The sequence below is a fragment of the Platichthys flesus genome, chromosome 20 (genome assembly GCF_949316205.1).
Source record: "Platichthys flesus chromosome 20, fPlaFle2.1, whole genome shotgun sequence".
NCBI lineage: Eukaryota > Metazoa > Chordata > Actinopteri > Pleuronectiformes > Pleuronectidae > Platichthys > Platichthys flesus.
Genome location: NC_084964.1, coordinates 18,302,608 through 18,318,186, shown reverse-complemented (window position 1 = coordinate 18,318,186; position 15,579 = coordinate 18,302,608). Strand labels below are relative to the sequence as shown.

The 15,579-nt window shown below is 42.0% G+C and overlaps 2 protein-coding genes and 1 non-coding gene across 9 annotated transcripts; all 3 read right to left on the bottom strand.

Moving 5' to 3' along the window:
- Positions 1 to 3,493: 3,493 nt before the first annotated feature.
- LOC133932001 (U5 spliceosomal RNA) lies at positions 3,494 to 3,607 on the bottom strand. The gene has a single exon (XR_009911939.1). It is a non-coding gene; the product is annotated as a U5 spliceosomal RNA (small nuclear RNA).
- Positions 3,608 to 5,085: 1,478 nt separating this feature from the next.
- On the bottom strand, positions 5,086 to 9,140 carry LOC133931773 (matrix-remodeling-associated protein 7-like). Of its 2 annotated transcripts, none has more exons than XM_062378726.1 (4): positions 8,713 to 9,140; positions 7,139 to 7,379; positions 6,947 to 7,040; positions 5,086 to 5,619 (listed from the first exon to the last, which is right to left on the bottom strand). In XM_062378726.1, exons 1-4 carry the CDS (start codon positions 8,992 to 8,994, stop codon positions 5,505 to 5,507), a joined length of 732 nt encoding a protein of 243 aa, XP_062234710.1. In that variant the 5' UTR covers positions 8,995 to 9,140; the 3' UTR covers positions 5,086 to 5,504. The 2 variants fall into 2 exon arrangements, with proteins under 2 accessions (XP_062234710.1, XP_062234711.1); XM_062378727.1 differs by having other exon boundaries at positions 7,139 to 7,172; positions 8,713 to 9,133.
- A 2,094-nt stretch (positions 9,141 to 11,234) lies between these two features.
- On the bottom strand, positions 11,235 to 14,716 carry srsf2a (serine and arginine rich splicing factor 2a). 6 transcript variants are annotated; one of them, XR_009924816.1, is made up of 4 exons: positions 14,159 to 14,716; positions 12,581 to 13,555; positions 12,214 to 12,306; positions 11,235 to 11,698 (listed from the first exon to the last, which is right to left on the bottom strand). XR_009924816.1 is itself a non-coding variant. In XM_062414212.1 (3 exons), the coding sequence occupies exons 1-2, from the start codon at positions 14,491 to 14,493 to the stop codon at positions 13,237 to 13,239; spliced, it is 654 nt and encodes a 217-aa protein (XP_062270196.1). In that variant the 5' UTR covers positions 14,494 to 14,716; the 3' UTR covers positions 11,235 to 12,306; positions 13,213 to 13,236. The 6 variants fall into 6 exon arrangements, 2 of the variants coding, with proteins under 2 accessions (XP_062270196.1, XP_062270195.1); XR_009924815.1 differs by having other exon boundaries at positions 12,214 to 12,858; positions 13,213 to 13,555; XR_009924817.1 differs by having other exon boundaries at positions 13,213 to 13,555.
- Positions 14,717 to 15,579: the final 863 nt, after the last annotated feature.

The following is a 15,579-nucleotide window of genomic DNA, read 5'->3' as shown; positions in this document are numbered from 1 at the left end:
CACGTCGCTTTTGTCAGTTTGTGTCTTTGTATGATAAGAACTACCTAGATTAACAGAAATCATCTTTATGTAAACAAATCTATTTAACGTGTACTTTAACTTTTTAGTTTGGCCCATATCCCATCCACTAAGATAGAGGAGGTTGGTTTTATACTGCAGTCAGCCACCAGGGGGCGATTAAGCTGATTTGGCTTCACTTTTGGGATCTGCCAGGTCGTCCATTTTTACAGTCTATGCTCAGTATAGACGTATGATATAAACTCCTCTTCCAATTAATTTCACACATACTTATGTGTCATTAATATTTATGTTGAATAAAAAAAATGTGTGACACAAATATAACATATAACCCTTAAGAACATGATTTAATTTAAGTCTGCATATTTTGTATTCTAAGCTTTATTCTGAAGCCTCCACAGGTCGGATCCGGTCTGTCACGGGGGGACTTGACTCACTTTCTGGGCAACATCAGCCGCCCCCACCTCCTCTTCCTCCTCCTCTTCCTCCTCTTCCTCCTCCTCCTCCCCCTCCCTTCTTCCGGATCAACGGTAAGGCCGTCACGTGACCTGTCACACAATTGATGTGTGTCACGTTTTCACCGGGAGGAGCTGAGGGATGAACCGGGACGAAGGGCAGGGATTCATACTTAAAGGGCTTATTGCATCTGTTAATGGCCCGTCCGCTTTTCCCTCTGCCCGTGTGTGTATTGATGGAGAATATAACTGTGATAATCCTCTAATATTCCCTGTGACATTAAAGGAACAATCCCTAGACACAATAATCTGGAAAATATCAATCGTAGCTTTGATTTACGATTACAAAAAAAAAAATTTATGGAAAAAAACACACAAAAAAACATATAACATAAAAAACACACAATATGACATCATATAGCGGCAGTGTTGGAGGCATTGCTGGCAGATGTACGATAATTATTGTATATGTAAGATAATGTTCGTCCCCTGTACGAACATAATGCTAAAATTCCCCAAATGTACCACAATCTCCTAATTTAGTAGCACTATTATAAGTTATAATTATCTGTATAGTCAAATGTTCTTCTTCGTCTGCTAGTTATTTTACGTATCTTTTTTCACGTGACGTGTTTTTGGCCAATCACAGAGATTCTAAGGTGGAGCTTAAACCATGTTTTCTTTTCTTAGTGGCTAGATTTGTAGGCGGAGTCAAATACTTGTTTGTTGTAATTTGTGCGTATGTGTGTTTTGATGGAAAATATGACTGTGATAATCCTGTAATATTCACTCTGATATTAAAGGAACAATCCGTGGATTTAATAATCTGGAGTACATTCATCATAGCAGGGCCTGGATCAGGTTATGATCACAACAAACGATACAAGATTAATGGGAAACAATACAAACAAATGAGGAGATCCTGAATAAAAGTTTTAAAGCCTCCCATATTTAAAACACACAATATGACATAATATACATGCAGTGTTGTAGGCCGCGCTTCCAGTTGTACGATAATTGTTGTATTTGTGGGATCATTTTAATCCTCTGTATGATCGATAATGACAAAATTCACATAATGTACGATCATATCATGATTTGTTAGGAGTTATAATTGTCAGTATGGTAAAATATTGATTTATGTCTGTGTGTACGGATGCTTGTGGATGTTTGATGATGAACCAGATGATTCTTTGACTTTTTGTACCTGCAGCTGTTAGCTTCTCCCACGTCCTCTGTGTATTGCCAGGATTGTGTGTGGTTGTTTGTGTTGCCATTTGTTGACTCTGGGATGTTTCTCTCACAGTGTTGTTTATGCCAGTAGAAAATTAGCCGGCGAGCTAACACAGACTAATTCAGATTAATATGTGTTTTCCTTTTAAATGAATCAATAGAAGCTCAGTGTGAGGGATCAAACTTCTCGGGTTTATTTCAATCAGCTAAACTCATGAAAACAATGCAATAAAATAATCACGTTCCAAAGGTTATCACTTTATTGTCGAGTTGTGTGTTAGAGTGGTACACTGTTGCCTTACTGATGACTGTTTGGAGGCTGGTTCATCCTCTGTGGCTGACGACCCTGTATCAAAGTGTGTTAGACTGTATGTAATGGTATGAGCTAGCTGGCCGTGTCTCATACCAGTGTTAAACCAGTTCAACACAGGTGTGTTCTCGTGGACACGCCTCCTCTCAGCTGCTTTTCCCCTGCGACGGTTTCCCTTCTTTTCTCTTTCACCTTTTTACATCACAATGGCTTCACAAGTTCTGACCTCAGAGACAGAGTTTGTTTTTACACTATTTATATTCATCTTTGTATGTTGTTTGTTAATTTAGTTGTTGTGCATAATCAAGAATATTTCTTTATGCTTTATATTATCTAAAGACACAAAGGAGAGAAACTACAGAAAATTCAAATTGTCTGACAATGAGCTTGATGTCAGCAGTTAAATCGCTATTCTGCCCCCTTGTGGTCAAACTACAGAAAAAACCTTTAAAGGCAATTATAATGTTGCTGCAACCCATCTATCTATCTATCCATCTATCCATCTATCCATCTATCTATCTATCTATCTATCTATCTATCTATCTATCTATCTATCTATCTATCTATCTATCTATCTATCTATCTATCTATCTATCTATCTATCTATCTATCTATCCTTCTATCTATCCTTCTATCTATCTTTCTATCTGTAGAAACTTGGACTATGGGCAGAGAAGGTCTCTGGTTCGACTCCACGGAGAGACAACAAAAGACGAACCTGGATTGATCTGTCCAAAAATCCAAGAGTCTCCCTACCCTGTCTAGTGCCCCTGAGCAAGCCACCTTACTCCCCAGACATCTGCTCCCGTGCGCCGTACATGGTCGCTCTGTGTGTCCTGCATCAGATGGGTAAAAAGCAGAGATTACATTTCCCTACCTGCATGAGTGTGCCTTTGCATGTCTGTGCATGTGTTTGGGACGAATAAATGGATCTTAATTAATTATCTATCTATCCATGCAGTTGGAAGTACAGGAGACGTCTCTGTGCAGGCCTATCTATACTGCCCTCTTGTGGTCAAACTACAAACTACACCTGTATCGCTTATAATGATACAATGAGACTAGAAACTATTTATAATGTATAAATGTCTTTTATACATTATAAAATACATTTTTATTAAACATAATAAAAATGTTGGTTTATTAAACATTTAGTTTAACCCTTTAACACGGATCACAGCTGTGTCTTTATAGGACATTAATATACTTTATGTTTATCACATATTTTTGTGCATCTGTGAGTATTTAATTCTATATTAGTATTTAAGTTGTATGAATGTTGATATTCATCTACATATCGCTCTATAACAATGCAGTGGTTGATTTCTGGAATATGAGAAAACATTTTCATTTCATTACTTCAAACGGTAACAAACATTAGAGTGGTCAATGAAGTGGTCACACACACACACACACACATATATGTTAGTGATACTAGTAATTAGTCGCTACGATTTTATTTTGAACAGTTCCAGGAAGCCCCACTTGCGCAGGGCATCAAAAAATTGGTTGAAACTCTTATTGTTCCTCTCCACGGAAATCTTTAGTAAAAGGCGAAAGATTTATGCGATCTGAAGAGAAACAAGAGTGATCTGCCCTTCAGCTGGGATCTGGAGCCTGTAGTCCGGAGGCGACACCACCTTCTGCTCCGGTTCCGTTAAAAAGACACGATAATCCACTCACATGACAAACGTTAAGGAACTATACGTTAAAGGAGCTCGTACACGTGCATATCTGAGTTCTGACTTGTTATTTAGTTGTAACCGCACTTTTATCTACGGTTTAGCTCTTTACGCTGCGGCGCAATGCATGCTGGGATCGCATTTCCGCTGGATCTACATTGTTACAGAGTTACTGCGTTGAAGTGGTGAACTTTAACAAATGCAACATTCATGAAAAGCGACATATGTTTGATTTCAACGTGATGTTTATGTTTAATGTACTTTTTAAATAGAACGTGAGTTAAATGCACAGATGCTCTTCTGTAACAAGCAGAACAGCGAACCCCAGTGGTGACAGTACGCTATGAAAAACCAAAACCAAAAATGATCTGTATATAGTAAATATGTATGTAAGTTACTTATATAAGTACTTACATTACTTACTAATCAAATGTAAACGAAGAAGACACGAGAGTACAAGGAAACACACACACACACACACACACCTGAAATCAGCTTTTATGATATTTTTGCACTAACCTAAGGAACACGATTGGTTAACAATACATCATTATTAGACATGTTCAACTCATCGTCACCGTGAATCTGTTCACGTCTGTGCTACACACGAGAAAAGGAACTTTGTGAATTCTCATATTACTCGTGTGGACATTTTGTCTTTGCTGCCAGTGGATTGTCTGAAGGAAATAAACACAGATCATATTTTACTAACTAACTTACTATTCTTATTTTACGTTAGCTATAAAGAGGACTTAAAATTTAACTATTGCATTTTTGCAAATAATGAAAACTTTGTTATTATTTGAAAACAGGAAACTCAAAACTGACAGATATTTATTCACTCGCATGTAAACTGTGGGTTGATTCACTTTAGCTTTGGCCTCTCTTGCCAATGTCTCTTTCCGTTCTTTGATACGGTTTTATCATTTTACTGTCGTGTAATCGTTTCCAGGTTTTCACCTCCAGGAGGAAGTCATGATTTGTTTATAAAAAACACTTGTTGTGTTAACAAACCAAGTTGGATTGGCTTGGTTTATTTATTTTTTAGAACCCATTTGTTCTAAGCGCTTTTCAAAACGTAAATATGATTTACCTGATGCTGTCCAACAACTGTCCCCATGAGGAAATGACCAGCACGGTGCTGAGTGAGGTGACCAACAGAGAAGACAAAGTCCTGAAGGCTTGGACGGCCGTGTGGACGCTTCGCTGTTCATCAAGATATTGACACAAGTGTTGGCTTTGCTTCTTCAACTTTGTGTTCAGGTGGAAAAGCCTCGGCGATTATCTGACACAAACCAGGGTGACTGGGCAGTGCTACTGGGTTTACTTGATTCAGAGATACAGCAACTCAGGGAACCAGTGACTCAGTCACACAGTCACATTAGTTCATAATCATAATGTGGTTTATTACACAGCAGAGTGAAAGATATGCAGGGATTAAAACATGTTACACATATAATGTAGATTTCTTAAAAAAAAAAAAAAAACGTTTTGTAAATAAATTAACATTTTCAATTATGATATAAAACTAACAGTCATGTATTCCTTTTACAAATCGGTACCTAAAATAAAAATCTCTTGTTTCCTTTGGTCTTCCTTTCATGTGGTCTGTAGTTTCAATGACATGAAGTAAACAAACAAACAGCACGAGAAAACAAAACAAAAAACAGAAAGTCATACACACAAATGAGAGAATCTGTTTGGTGCAGATGTTCTGAATACTGAGAACAGGCTGATGGAAGAATTTGGTCACACGGGACGGGTCCTTCAGCGGCGCTCACAGACGCGAGGAGTCAGACAGGAGTCTCAGATGGAGTAGAGTCGGAGCTGGTCCTCCATGTCTCCCTCCGACACCTCCCCGAACGTCTCCTGGTTATCCTTCAGCAGATGGAAGATGGCGGCCAGCTGCTCCCGCTGCACCCTGGGAAAACACATATACAAAAGACATAGTGATGAAAAAATCAATTTTACATTCGATAGTGTTCTCATGGTAAAATGAATTACTGACAAACAGCCCTGAAAAACACCAATCAAACGATGGATCCATAAACTGTCCATAAAGAAGGACAACATGGCAGCTCCCCATAGGTGAAGCCAAATAGTAAAAAGGGAAGACGCAGATAAACCGAGAGACGAGATGTAAAAGTTAATAATTCACATCTGAGCAGAAAAACAAAGACAAGCTGAGCCTGAAGAGCCTGACGCAGGTGAATTCTGCTGTTCTGTGTTTAATAAGTAACGTGTGATCATTTCTCCTTTTACAGCCACAGTAAATAAGAAGTATTTCAGGTCCTGTGTGAGCGCTGCTATCAAGAAAATCCTCTGAATCAATCCAGACACGTTTGAACAGATATTCTACCTCAGTGCATAAACCTTCCGATTCCCCTTCACTCTCCAGGTCCCTGTGTTCGTGCCACAAAGACTCCTCCCCAGCGGCTGGACAGGGGACTAACTAACACCCCCATCTAACCCAATCGACACCTGCAGCGACACTCGAGAAGCACACGTCTAATGTGGAATAACGTGGCATCGGGGGGGGTGGATAAGTGGGATCGGGTCCCATCAGTCGCTTCGTGGCCACTTGAGGATAAAGAGCTGATGAGGAGGCCTGATGCAAATTGGCCTGAAAAACAGCTTTGATGTGGTTTTCACACAATGGCCAGAAGGTGACTCCCTCGGGACAAACGGGTGAGAGTAACTCATACTTTACTGTGGATCTGCTCCTTGTTCAGACTTACAGACAGTTAAAGTCTGTGTGGGAGTGTATCCTGCAAAGATAAGAGCAGGATATAGAGCAGCGGCATTACAGAGAATGTTTAATTACCTTGGTTTGAATTACTCCTCTTTTCCTTCACGTAATTCACCTGCTTCGAGTCTGGCGTCATTCATCCTTCGCCTAATGCCTGGCAGAGACTCAATCTGTCCTTACTCAGTCTAGCCTAAAGCCGAGAGGTGATACAGCAGCCACGTGAAGTGTGGGGACGGTTAGAGGGAGGGACACGAGGCGTCAACACAGGCCCGACCACACAAGCCGTGTGGAAACCAGGAGACTTGTACAACACTTTAAAGTTACTGAAAGATTCTTAAAATCCCAAAAAAAGAACTGGCTGCCAGTGAAGGCAGATGGGTGCTACGCTTGGTGTTGGTTCAAATGAGATACATGCGTCTCCCTGAAGAATTAAAGAGCTACGGAGTTATTTTTATTCTTAAACTCTTAAGTTGTCTCTGTGTCTGTAGTGTTTACTGACCTCTGCTCCTCCTCCAGCTCCTCTGTTGACATCATCTTCTGCAGGTGGTGGGATCTCGACTTCCCGGGGATGTACTTCAACGAATCGTTTGACTCTGATTAAACAGAGTTAACACACGGATTAAAAATCAACACAAAATGTATATCACAAATATGAATGAATAGGTGTTTCAAAGTGGGTGAACGTGCTCACCGTTGGTTCCCGGGCTCTCTGTGGCTCCCTCGGTCTGGGGGTAAGAGAAAGCACACTTTAGGAGCTCCTTCTCAGAGAGCCCGATGTATGACCTACGACCCCACGAGGCCTCGGAGGACGAGTCTACGTCTAAGCTTGTGTTCCTAGAATCGGGCCTGGGGATGGACAGGCTGGATCTGGTGGAGGAGGAGTGTTCGGCCGGTTCCAGCTCTTCAACGAGAAGCTGAGTGTGAGCCTGCTCCTATCAGAGAGTTAAAGGGTCGGACGGGGTCATCACACCTTCATTCTGCATAGGTAGTCCCCCCAATAATGCAAACCTGTGTTACCTCTCAGGAACCAGTGCGTCCTCGCAGGCCGGCTGGGTTAGAAGCTGCTGTACAGGAATTAAGCTCCAAACAAATCCCTGTCTCTTATGTGACAAATATCCCTTTTCAAAATAAAATACTAATCCTACTAATAGATGGAGAAACACTGTATTTCTGTCTGTCCAGCTTTTAATTTTCAAACACTCATCTGATAAACTTCTAACTTGGCCGGTGTATAGCTGAGGGACAGAGGAGGAGCAGTGTGGACTATGAGCGGACATTTGAAAATGAGCAGCTAATTGTCCCAATTCAGCCTAAAAACACAACAGAAGATATGTCATCTACTTGAAATGTCTAAAACTTCTGTATTCATTATAACATAATTATAACTTTGAATGCAGAACTTGCTGGACTGATTAACTGAACTGATTAAATATCCTTTAATGATATTGCTACTTTTTCTTGAATAAAGGATCTTAAAATGTACCCCACTGCTGCTTAAGTTAAATTCCCATATTATAGAACTTTACTCAAGAAAGCATTTTCAAATCGGGGTTATTTCCATTTTTTAAACTCAATTATATGTTTCATACTAATGGAACTGTATTTTTAATCTTAATGAAACTACCATGATATGAATGTTTCAGTTTGTTCTTCAAAACCCTTAATTTATTTTTTTCAATATAATATATATTCTTTCCTCTCTCGCCCCCTCTTTTATGTTAATAGTAAAATTACATTAAAGAGCAGTTAATTCAAATTTTAATGCACTGATATTATTTTGTAATGGAAGTTTTTTTTTGTACAATTTTTAGATTGTGGTTCAATTTTGAGATTGTGGTTCTCAAAATATAATTTGTCCATGGAGGGAGGGTTTACTTTTTACTCCAATTAATAATGTTAGTCTAACCCCCCCCCCCCCCTAATTAAATACCCACTTTTTCCTCCTCATCTATCATAATAATACTTTTACTTATAATTTCTTACTCTGTTAATTCAAATGTCCATGCAGTGATCTTGAGGGGAAGCTTTCTGTTTATATTCTCCACTTTAACAGTTAATAAACTCAATTAAACACGACCTGAACATACTGCAGAAGTATTATTCCAGTATTTGTACACATGGTACTCTGATCTGTTTGTGTGTCTGTGGACGTGTCGACCTGCAGTTTAGCACCCAGCAGCGGAGTGCGAGGCTCGTCAGATTAGCAGGGATTTGTGTAATGAACCAGTTTACCAGGAGCAACTGGTCAGATTACCGGACACTTACTGACTCCACACATTTCACCACGTCCCAGTGGTCGTGCGAGCTGCCGCTGATCTCGCACCAGTCCTCCTCCGCCTTCTTCTGCTTCTTCTTCTCCGGTGCGTGGCCGTTCTGCTTCGGCCCCGGTGGCTCCGGTCCCCCGGTAGCTCCTTCACCCCGGTGCCCGAAATAAGCCCGGGCGTTGGCGAAGTCCGCGACGGGCGAGGAGCCGCCGAACAGCGACGTCCCCACCACAACGGCGAGGAGCGTGAAGATAATGGCGGACAGGAGAAAAGTTAGGTCCATGGCTGCGGTGCTCGCTGGATGTTTCCCTCTTGACACCGGTCACTCAGCCATCTTCACGGTAATCCCCATCAGACAACAAGCGGTGAGAGGGCGGCGTCTGCGGGACGAGGTTCAATCTCCTGTCCGAGCTGGACGTCACATCCTCCGGGTCCGCCCCCACCCACCGGCGCCCTGGCAGTGAGATCCCCAGACTCGAGGTCAGGTGGGCCGGCCCGGCGCTGCAACGTGCTCGGCCCGCTGCTCTCTCCCCGGTAATCCCCTCAACGGCGGGTGTAGGCACCGACACAACCCGGGGGATTAACACGGTGGTGTCATGACCCGTGTGCCGTGAGAGGAGGCCGAGAATACCAGGCTTTACCGGCCGAGCAGGAGGTGCTGTCACCTGAGGACTCACCCACTGTAAAACCACCATGTTTTAATACAGTTAAACTAATTAAACTACATTATAAACACATTCCTACAGAGAGGTGCATCACGTTCACTTGAGAAAAACTAAAATCTGCCATTTAAGTGGTTGATTCAGAAAAACTGAGCAGATTATTCTATTAGGAAAATGATATCGTTATATAATTAATGAGATTCTTTAAAATCTCAAATGAATGAAAAGCTCTTCCGTACATTACCGATATTTGTAATGGTACCTGTTTGACCTTAACCCGCCCCCTGAGCCGCAGCAACTGTTCAAATGTAGCTTAGCTTAAACTTCGCGATTTTAACACTTTTAACTAAATAGTTAAAACCAAACCAACTAGTTGTTACACGTCAATTAATAATAAATATCCACCTCCGACAACTTCCTGCTGCAAGGTGTAACTACCTGTGTAGCTGTAACTGCAATGCTAAAGCTAACGTTAGCATGCTAATATAAGCGCATATCTGCGCTGAAATTTAAATTATATTGTTAACTGATGTCGTCAAGCTAAACAAACAACATACTCAGAGTCTGGCTACTTATGCCGATGAGTTTGTAGCCTTTAGCTAGGTTAGCATACAGGAAAAGGAATAGGCCTTCTAGGGACTTTCAGGAAACACTAATTAACCGTAGTCATTACCATAACCGTTTTACGGCTGTTTCTTAATTGTGCTACAGCTGTTTCCTAGAAACATTTATACAATACAGAATGCTAACTGCCCAATTCACATAATACATCGCACTACTAATCACTACTTAGAAATTAGCTTGTAAATATGGTGCCAGGAAGAGTAGATGTGTGTAGATCACGAGATTTAACTATCATCTTGTAAGAGAGGCCTAAATATCCCACGTTTGTTAATTGTGTTGTGTTGAATAAAAATAAAACACAACACAATTGTCAAATGCTACTTCATACTCTCCTTGACAGTTTGCTTGCCAACATCTAATTTGTTTAAACTAAGTAAAAATGTAAATGTAGAGTCTCCGACAACTTCCTGCTGCAAGGTGTAACTACCTGTGTAGCTGTAACTGCAATGCTAAAGCTAACGTTAGCATGCTAATATAGGCGCATATCTGCGCTGAAATTTAAATTATATTGTTAACTGATGTCGTCAAGCTAAACAAAGAACATACTCAGAGTCTGGCTACTTATGCCGATGAGTTTGTAGCCTTTAGCTAGGTTAGCATACAGGAAAAGGAATAGGCCTTCCTAGGGACTTTCGGGAAACACTAATTAACCGTAGTCATTACCATTACCGTTTTACGGCTGTTTCTTAATTGTGCTACAGCTGTTTCCTAGAAACATTTATACAATACAGAATGCTAACTGCCCAATTCACATAATACATCGCACTACTAATCACTACTTAGAAATTAGCTTGTAAATATGGTGCCAGGAAGAGTAGATGTGTGTAGATCACGAGATTTAACTATCATCTTGTAAGAGAGGCCTAAAATATCCCACGTTTGTTAATTGTGTTGTGTTGAATAAAAATAAAACACAACACAATTGTCAAATGCTACTTCATACTCTCCTTGACAGTTTGCTTGCCAACATCTACTTTGTTTAAACTAAGTAAAAATGTAAATGTAGAGTCTTTAAAGTAAGTCTCTATAACTTTGGACATAATGGGAACACCATTACATTTGCAATGTAGGTGTTTCTAGTAATGTAACATACTTCTGTCAGTTCATTCAAGACACAACACCAGGCGACCACAGGATAACTCAATGAACTGCCGGAGTTGAGGAGAACTACACCACATTATGATATACACAAAATGCAAAAAGGTATAACATGGACAATGTTCACACTGGAAACGTATTTACGACAAAAAAATGTTTATTAGCATTCACCTGAAGCAATAACAAGACATGAAAGGTTAACAGAGGAATGCAATACACAAATTATTCATTGAGCAGTTTGAACTGAATTTTAAACCCTTCAATAGGAGTCGCACTGGACCCAACTTCAAAAAGCGAGCACAGCTATTTTTTTAAACAGTGGGTAAACCACAGAGGGAGGGGAGGGAGGAAAGGAGGGAGGATAAAGAGAAAAAGGAAGGAGAGAATCTGTACAGCACATGGAGGGAAGGAGAAGTCACAAGACAGGAGAGGATGGATGAACTGCCACACCTGTGATCTTACAAACCGGCAAACGGCAGCGGAGGGTCGAGCCCCGGAACAGCGCCGGGCACTCAGCACCGCAACACGCCACACCATGTCACCACCGCACTGCACCGCATCTTAACAGCTAACCAGCATTACTCAACTGCTACACAACTGCGCCTAGTGCACAAAAGATACACAAGAAAGAGGGTTAGAGTCATAGGAAATACTTAAACCAGACAGAAAAAAAAAAAAAAAAGATTTGACAGAAAAATGAAATGCTTTGCGGCCGGATTAGCAAATCACAATCTGAGTGGCACTGCGAATTTTTAAGTTTTGTTTTTGTCACTGAGTGAAAAGTATGTCACTGAGTGCACAATAAGCCATTTCCCCCCAAAAAGAATAGGTTAACATCCAACATAAACATTTTCTACATCAACTCCATATCCATCTGAAAAGAATACTAAACAAGGGGTTGCATTAAAAGAGATATATTTAACGTAAAATGAATTTATTTGACAAATTTGTACAAATTCAACCAAAATAAAAAGAAAGAGCCCAATTTGTTGGGGAGGGGGCACCGTACATGTCCCTGTCAATGTGCTCAACTTTACAAAGGACGACAAAGTTACAGAATTTAAGTAAATTATGTCAAATTAAACATTTGAAACATTTTTAGACCAAGCTCCAATAACCTTTCAGTCTGCATTCAGTGGTAATAATGGAGTCCCCTTGCTCAATGTGAGACTCTTCCTGACGTCCTCGGCAAAGACTCGGTCATCTCAGTTCTGCAAGGAAAGAAAAAAATACAATTGACAAAAGCACAACAAAAAGAAAGTCTCAACTCCTGCAGCTGATATTTAAACAGTTCTGGTCTGATCTTCCTCCCACTCACACTTACATTTAAACAAACTTTTTAATTTTTGTCGGTGATTCCAATATACCTAACATTTGTACTTAATTTTCAAATTTGTTTACACACCTTAAACTTGGATCCCACACTCCCCCAAAATAAGCAGTTGTAACAAGTAACTTGCACTCGGGCATATTTGAAAAACAAACCTCTGGGTGCGTTCCCTTTGTGAGAAGCGGAGGAAACCACAGGCACGGGCGGGAACAGCGCTCAGCGCATCTGCCTGTGATCCCCGCGAACGTACCTCACCACACCACCTCATACACCAACTGACCGCCCGAACCACCGCCATGACGACCTGCTCCTTAGCAGCTGCCATCGCTCTCAGCAACAGGCAGGTCACATGGGCGGGTCACACACTAACTGCTCTCACACTGCCACACCCCCATCTCCTCCTCCTCCTCTCTTTGCAAACAGGACTCCGCAGCTTGGAGGAAAGAATTCCACATTTAGGTGAACGTTTTTTTGAGTGAAGCACCCCCACGTCTCCCCCCCACACTCACATTAACCCAATTTGAAAAATGTGCTTGTCAATTAACATTTAGCCAAATCTCCCGGTGTGTGCTTTAACTTGACTGAACATACAAGCAAAGTAAAGCACACACAGTACATTGTCATCAGCCCAAATCGGACTATCTAAAAACATGGAGGGTTCTGCAGACCTCAATGCTTGTGTGCAAATTACTGTAATGTAGCATCAAGACTGCAGAAAACTAGTGATGAGCAACTACAATCTGACCATAACAAGTAACATTCATCATCCACCCTTCCCCCTGAATACCGTTATGTTGCGTCCATGTTGGGGTCAAGGCTCAGCTTCGTTGTCCTCTGGTGATTTAGGCCTACTCTTGGATTTGGACCTGGACCTGGATTTGGACCCCCTGTTGGAGGGTGGGGTTCGACTCCTTGACTTGGATCTGGAGCGGGAGCGAGACCTGGAGGGGGACTTAGACTTGCTCCTCCTCGGGGTTCTGGACTTAGACTTAGACTTGGACTTGGACCTCGACCTGGAGTAGGAGCGGGACCTGGAGCGGCTGTAGTGATGGCGGCTCCTGGATCGGGAACGGCTCCTGCTCCTGGAGCGGCTGCGGCTACGTCTGCGGCGCCGGGGGCTGTCAGAACGTCTGTGGTTACAGGGGGAAACTTGTCAGTGATGCAGGAGCAAAATGGAAACTAAAAACAAAATGGTGGCACCAGAACCATTATCTCATCTAACAGCTGTTCAGACCAAACTAAGCTGCTCTAACTGAGTTAACAGATTAGACCGCCAACACAACACTTTACAGTTGATTAATCGTGCATTTAAATTCATTTGTAAGAAAGAAAAATGGCGTGACCTTGTTAAAGCTCCTCAGGTGTGAATACTTAAGTGCACACCTTACATAACAGTGGACTTACTGTAAAAGAACGATCTTTTCAATTTATCTTGTTGTACATTTGGAAATATGAAACAAAAAGGTTATAACTTTGCTTTAAATAATCTGTTTACAATGGGAGATGTCAAAGGAGGAAGGAAATGATTGCATTTGAAATTATGTTTTGAACGATTGATAGTTCAATAATGATTTATTGATGAGGCTGATAACGATAAGATACTTTAAGATGCATTTGCTTGTATAAATGAAAAAAGGAGCAGGAGTTGTTTGTCCAGGTGAGGACAGGCGCTCCGGGCCTCCCTCCTCAGCGACACTAAACTCCAGGATTACCCCCTGCTCCTCAGTCCATACCCTCCGTATCTGCGTGGCGGAGCTCCCCTCCGGCTGTACATGGAGTCCGGCGGTCGTCCGTAGCGGGCCATCTGCACCCGGAGTTCCCGCCCGTCCAGCAGCGCGCCGTCCATCGCGTCCATCGCGTCCTCGGCGTCGCGCTTGTCGAGGAACCGCACGAAGGCGAAGCCGCGGCTCTCCTTAGTGTAGCGATCCCGGGGGATGTACACGTCCCCGACGCGGCCATACTTCTCGAACACCCGGCGCAAGGTCTCCGGGGACGTCCGGTAGGTGAGGTTGTCCACTTTGAGGGAGGTCATCCCCTCCACGTCTGGCGGCGGCCTTCCGTAGCTCATCCTGTTCTCCCTGAGCACCACGACCGGCCCCTTCACACTGAATCCGGCCCAAACAGCAAGATATCCCGGTGTCCCTCGCTCCTGAAAAGCTCCAGCGGGTTGATTTAAATCTCACGCGGTGCACTTGTTGTTGTTGTTGTTCTTTTACTCTGACAGTCGCTGTCACCGCGTTGCTCTCACGTGAAATGGCGGCAACAAAGCTTCCTTTCGCCCCCTTTCCTCGCGAAAGAGTTGGCCTCCTCTGATTGGTTTGTGGGACTCCACAACTTCCGAGCTGCAATCCCTACACTGCCCCCTGACAACGGGAAGGCGCCACGACACGGGCACAGGTTACCAGTTAGAGTAGTTTTATTTAATAAATAAATAATGGGTTATTTCTATGAGTTCATCAATAAACTCCAGTAAGATTTACCCTTAGCATCAGCGTGACCTCAAGTTCGGCTTTTAACGTTATTGCCAGGGTGAAACACCTCACGGTACATATGAAGATTATAATTATTATTATTTGTATTATAACAACCATTCTGACAGAGCTTAAATTATCCTGGTCTCCTCTTTCTCCTCCCCCCCACCTCTCTTCTCTTCCCAACCGGTTGAGGCACATTTATTTTTATTTAACACAATTAATGAGAAAGCTGGGGTTGATATAAACGATTTCAGTTCTACAAGCTCAACACTGGCTCCCTGGCTGTCAAAGATTCAAAGTCAAAATCCTGCTGTTGATTTATAAAGCACTGAATTAGGGGCCAAACTATGTTTCTCACACTGTGTTACACTGTGACTCCTCAGGTCGTCTGGAACCGGTCTGCTTTACATCCCCACAGAGAAACTAAACATGGAGAAGAAGCGTTTAGTTTCTTCAGGCCACCTGCAGATCTTAGTTCTTTAAAATCAACGCTGAAGACTTCTTTATTTATTTGCTGCTTTTCTTTGTTGTGGGGCTTTTTGTATTTTAATTCACTTGGAATTATCTGGAGAGACAGACAGAGAGAGAGGGGGGGGTAGATATATATATATATATAGAGAGAGAGAAAGAGAGAGAGAGAGAAAAAGAGAGAGAGAGAGAGAGAGAGAGAAAAAAGAGAG

Bases quoted from the DNA above. Each gene is read 5' to 3' on its own strand.
- srsf2a (XM_062414211.1), bottom strand. From the start codon at position 14,493: ATGAGCTACGGAAGGCCGCCGCCAGACGTGGAGGGGATGACCTCCCTC. The intron at 13,556-14,158 runs GTATGGACTGAG...CTGTAACCACAG, and splicing joins CCGCCACGCAGATACGGAGG to ACGTTCTGACAGCCCCCGGC.
- LOC133931773 (XM_062378726.1), bottom strand. From the start codon at position 8,994: ATGGACCTAACTTTTCTCCTGTCCGCCATTATCTTCACGCTCCTCGCC. The intron at 7,380-8,712 runs GTAAGTGTCCGG...ACTCTCTGATAG, and splicing joins TGGTGAAATGTGTGGAGTCA to GAGCAGGCTCACACTCAGCT. The intron at 7,041-7,138 runs GTGAGCACGTTC...CTGTTTAATCAG, and splicing joins AGAGAGCCCGGGAACCAACG to AGTCAAACGATTCGTTGAAG.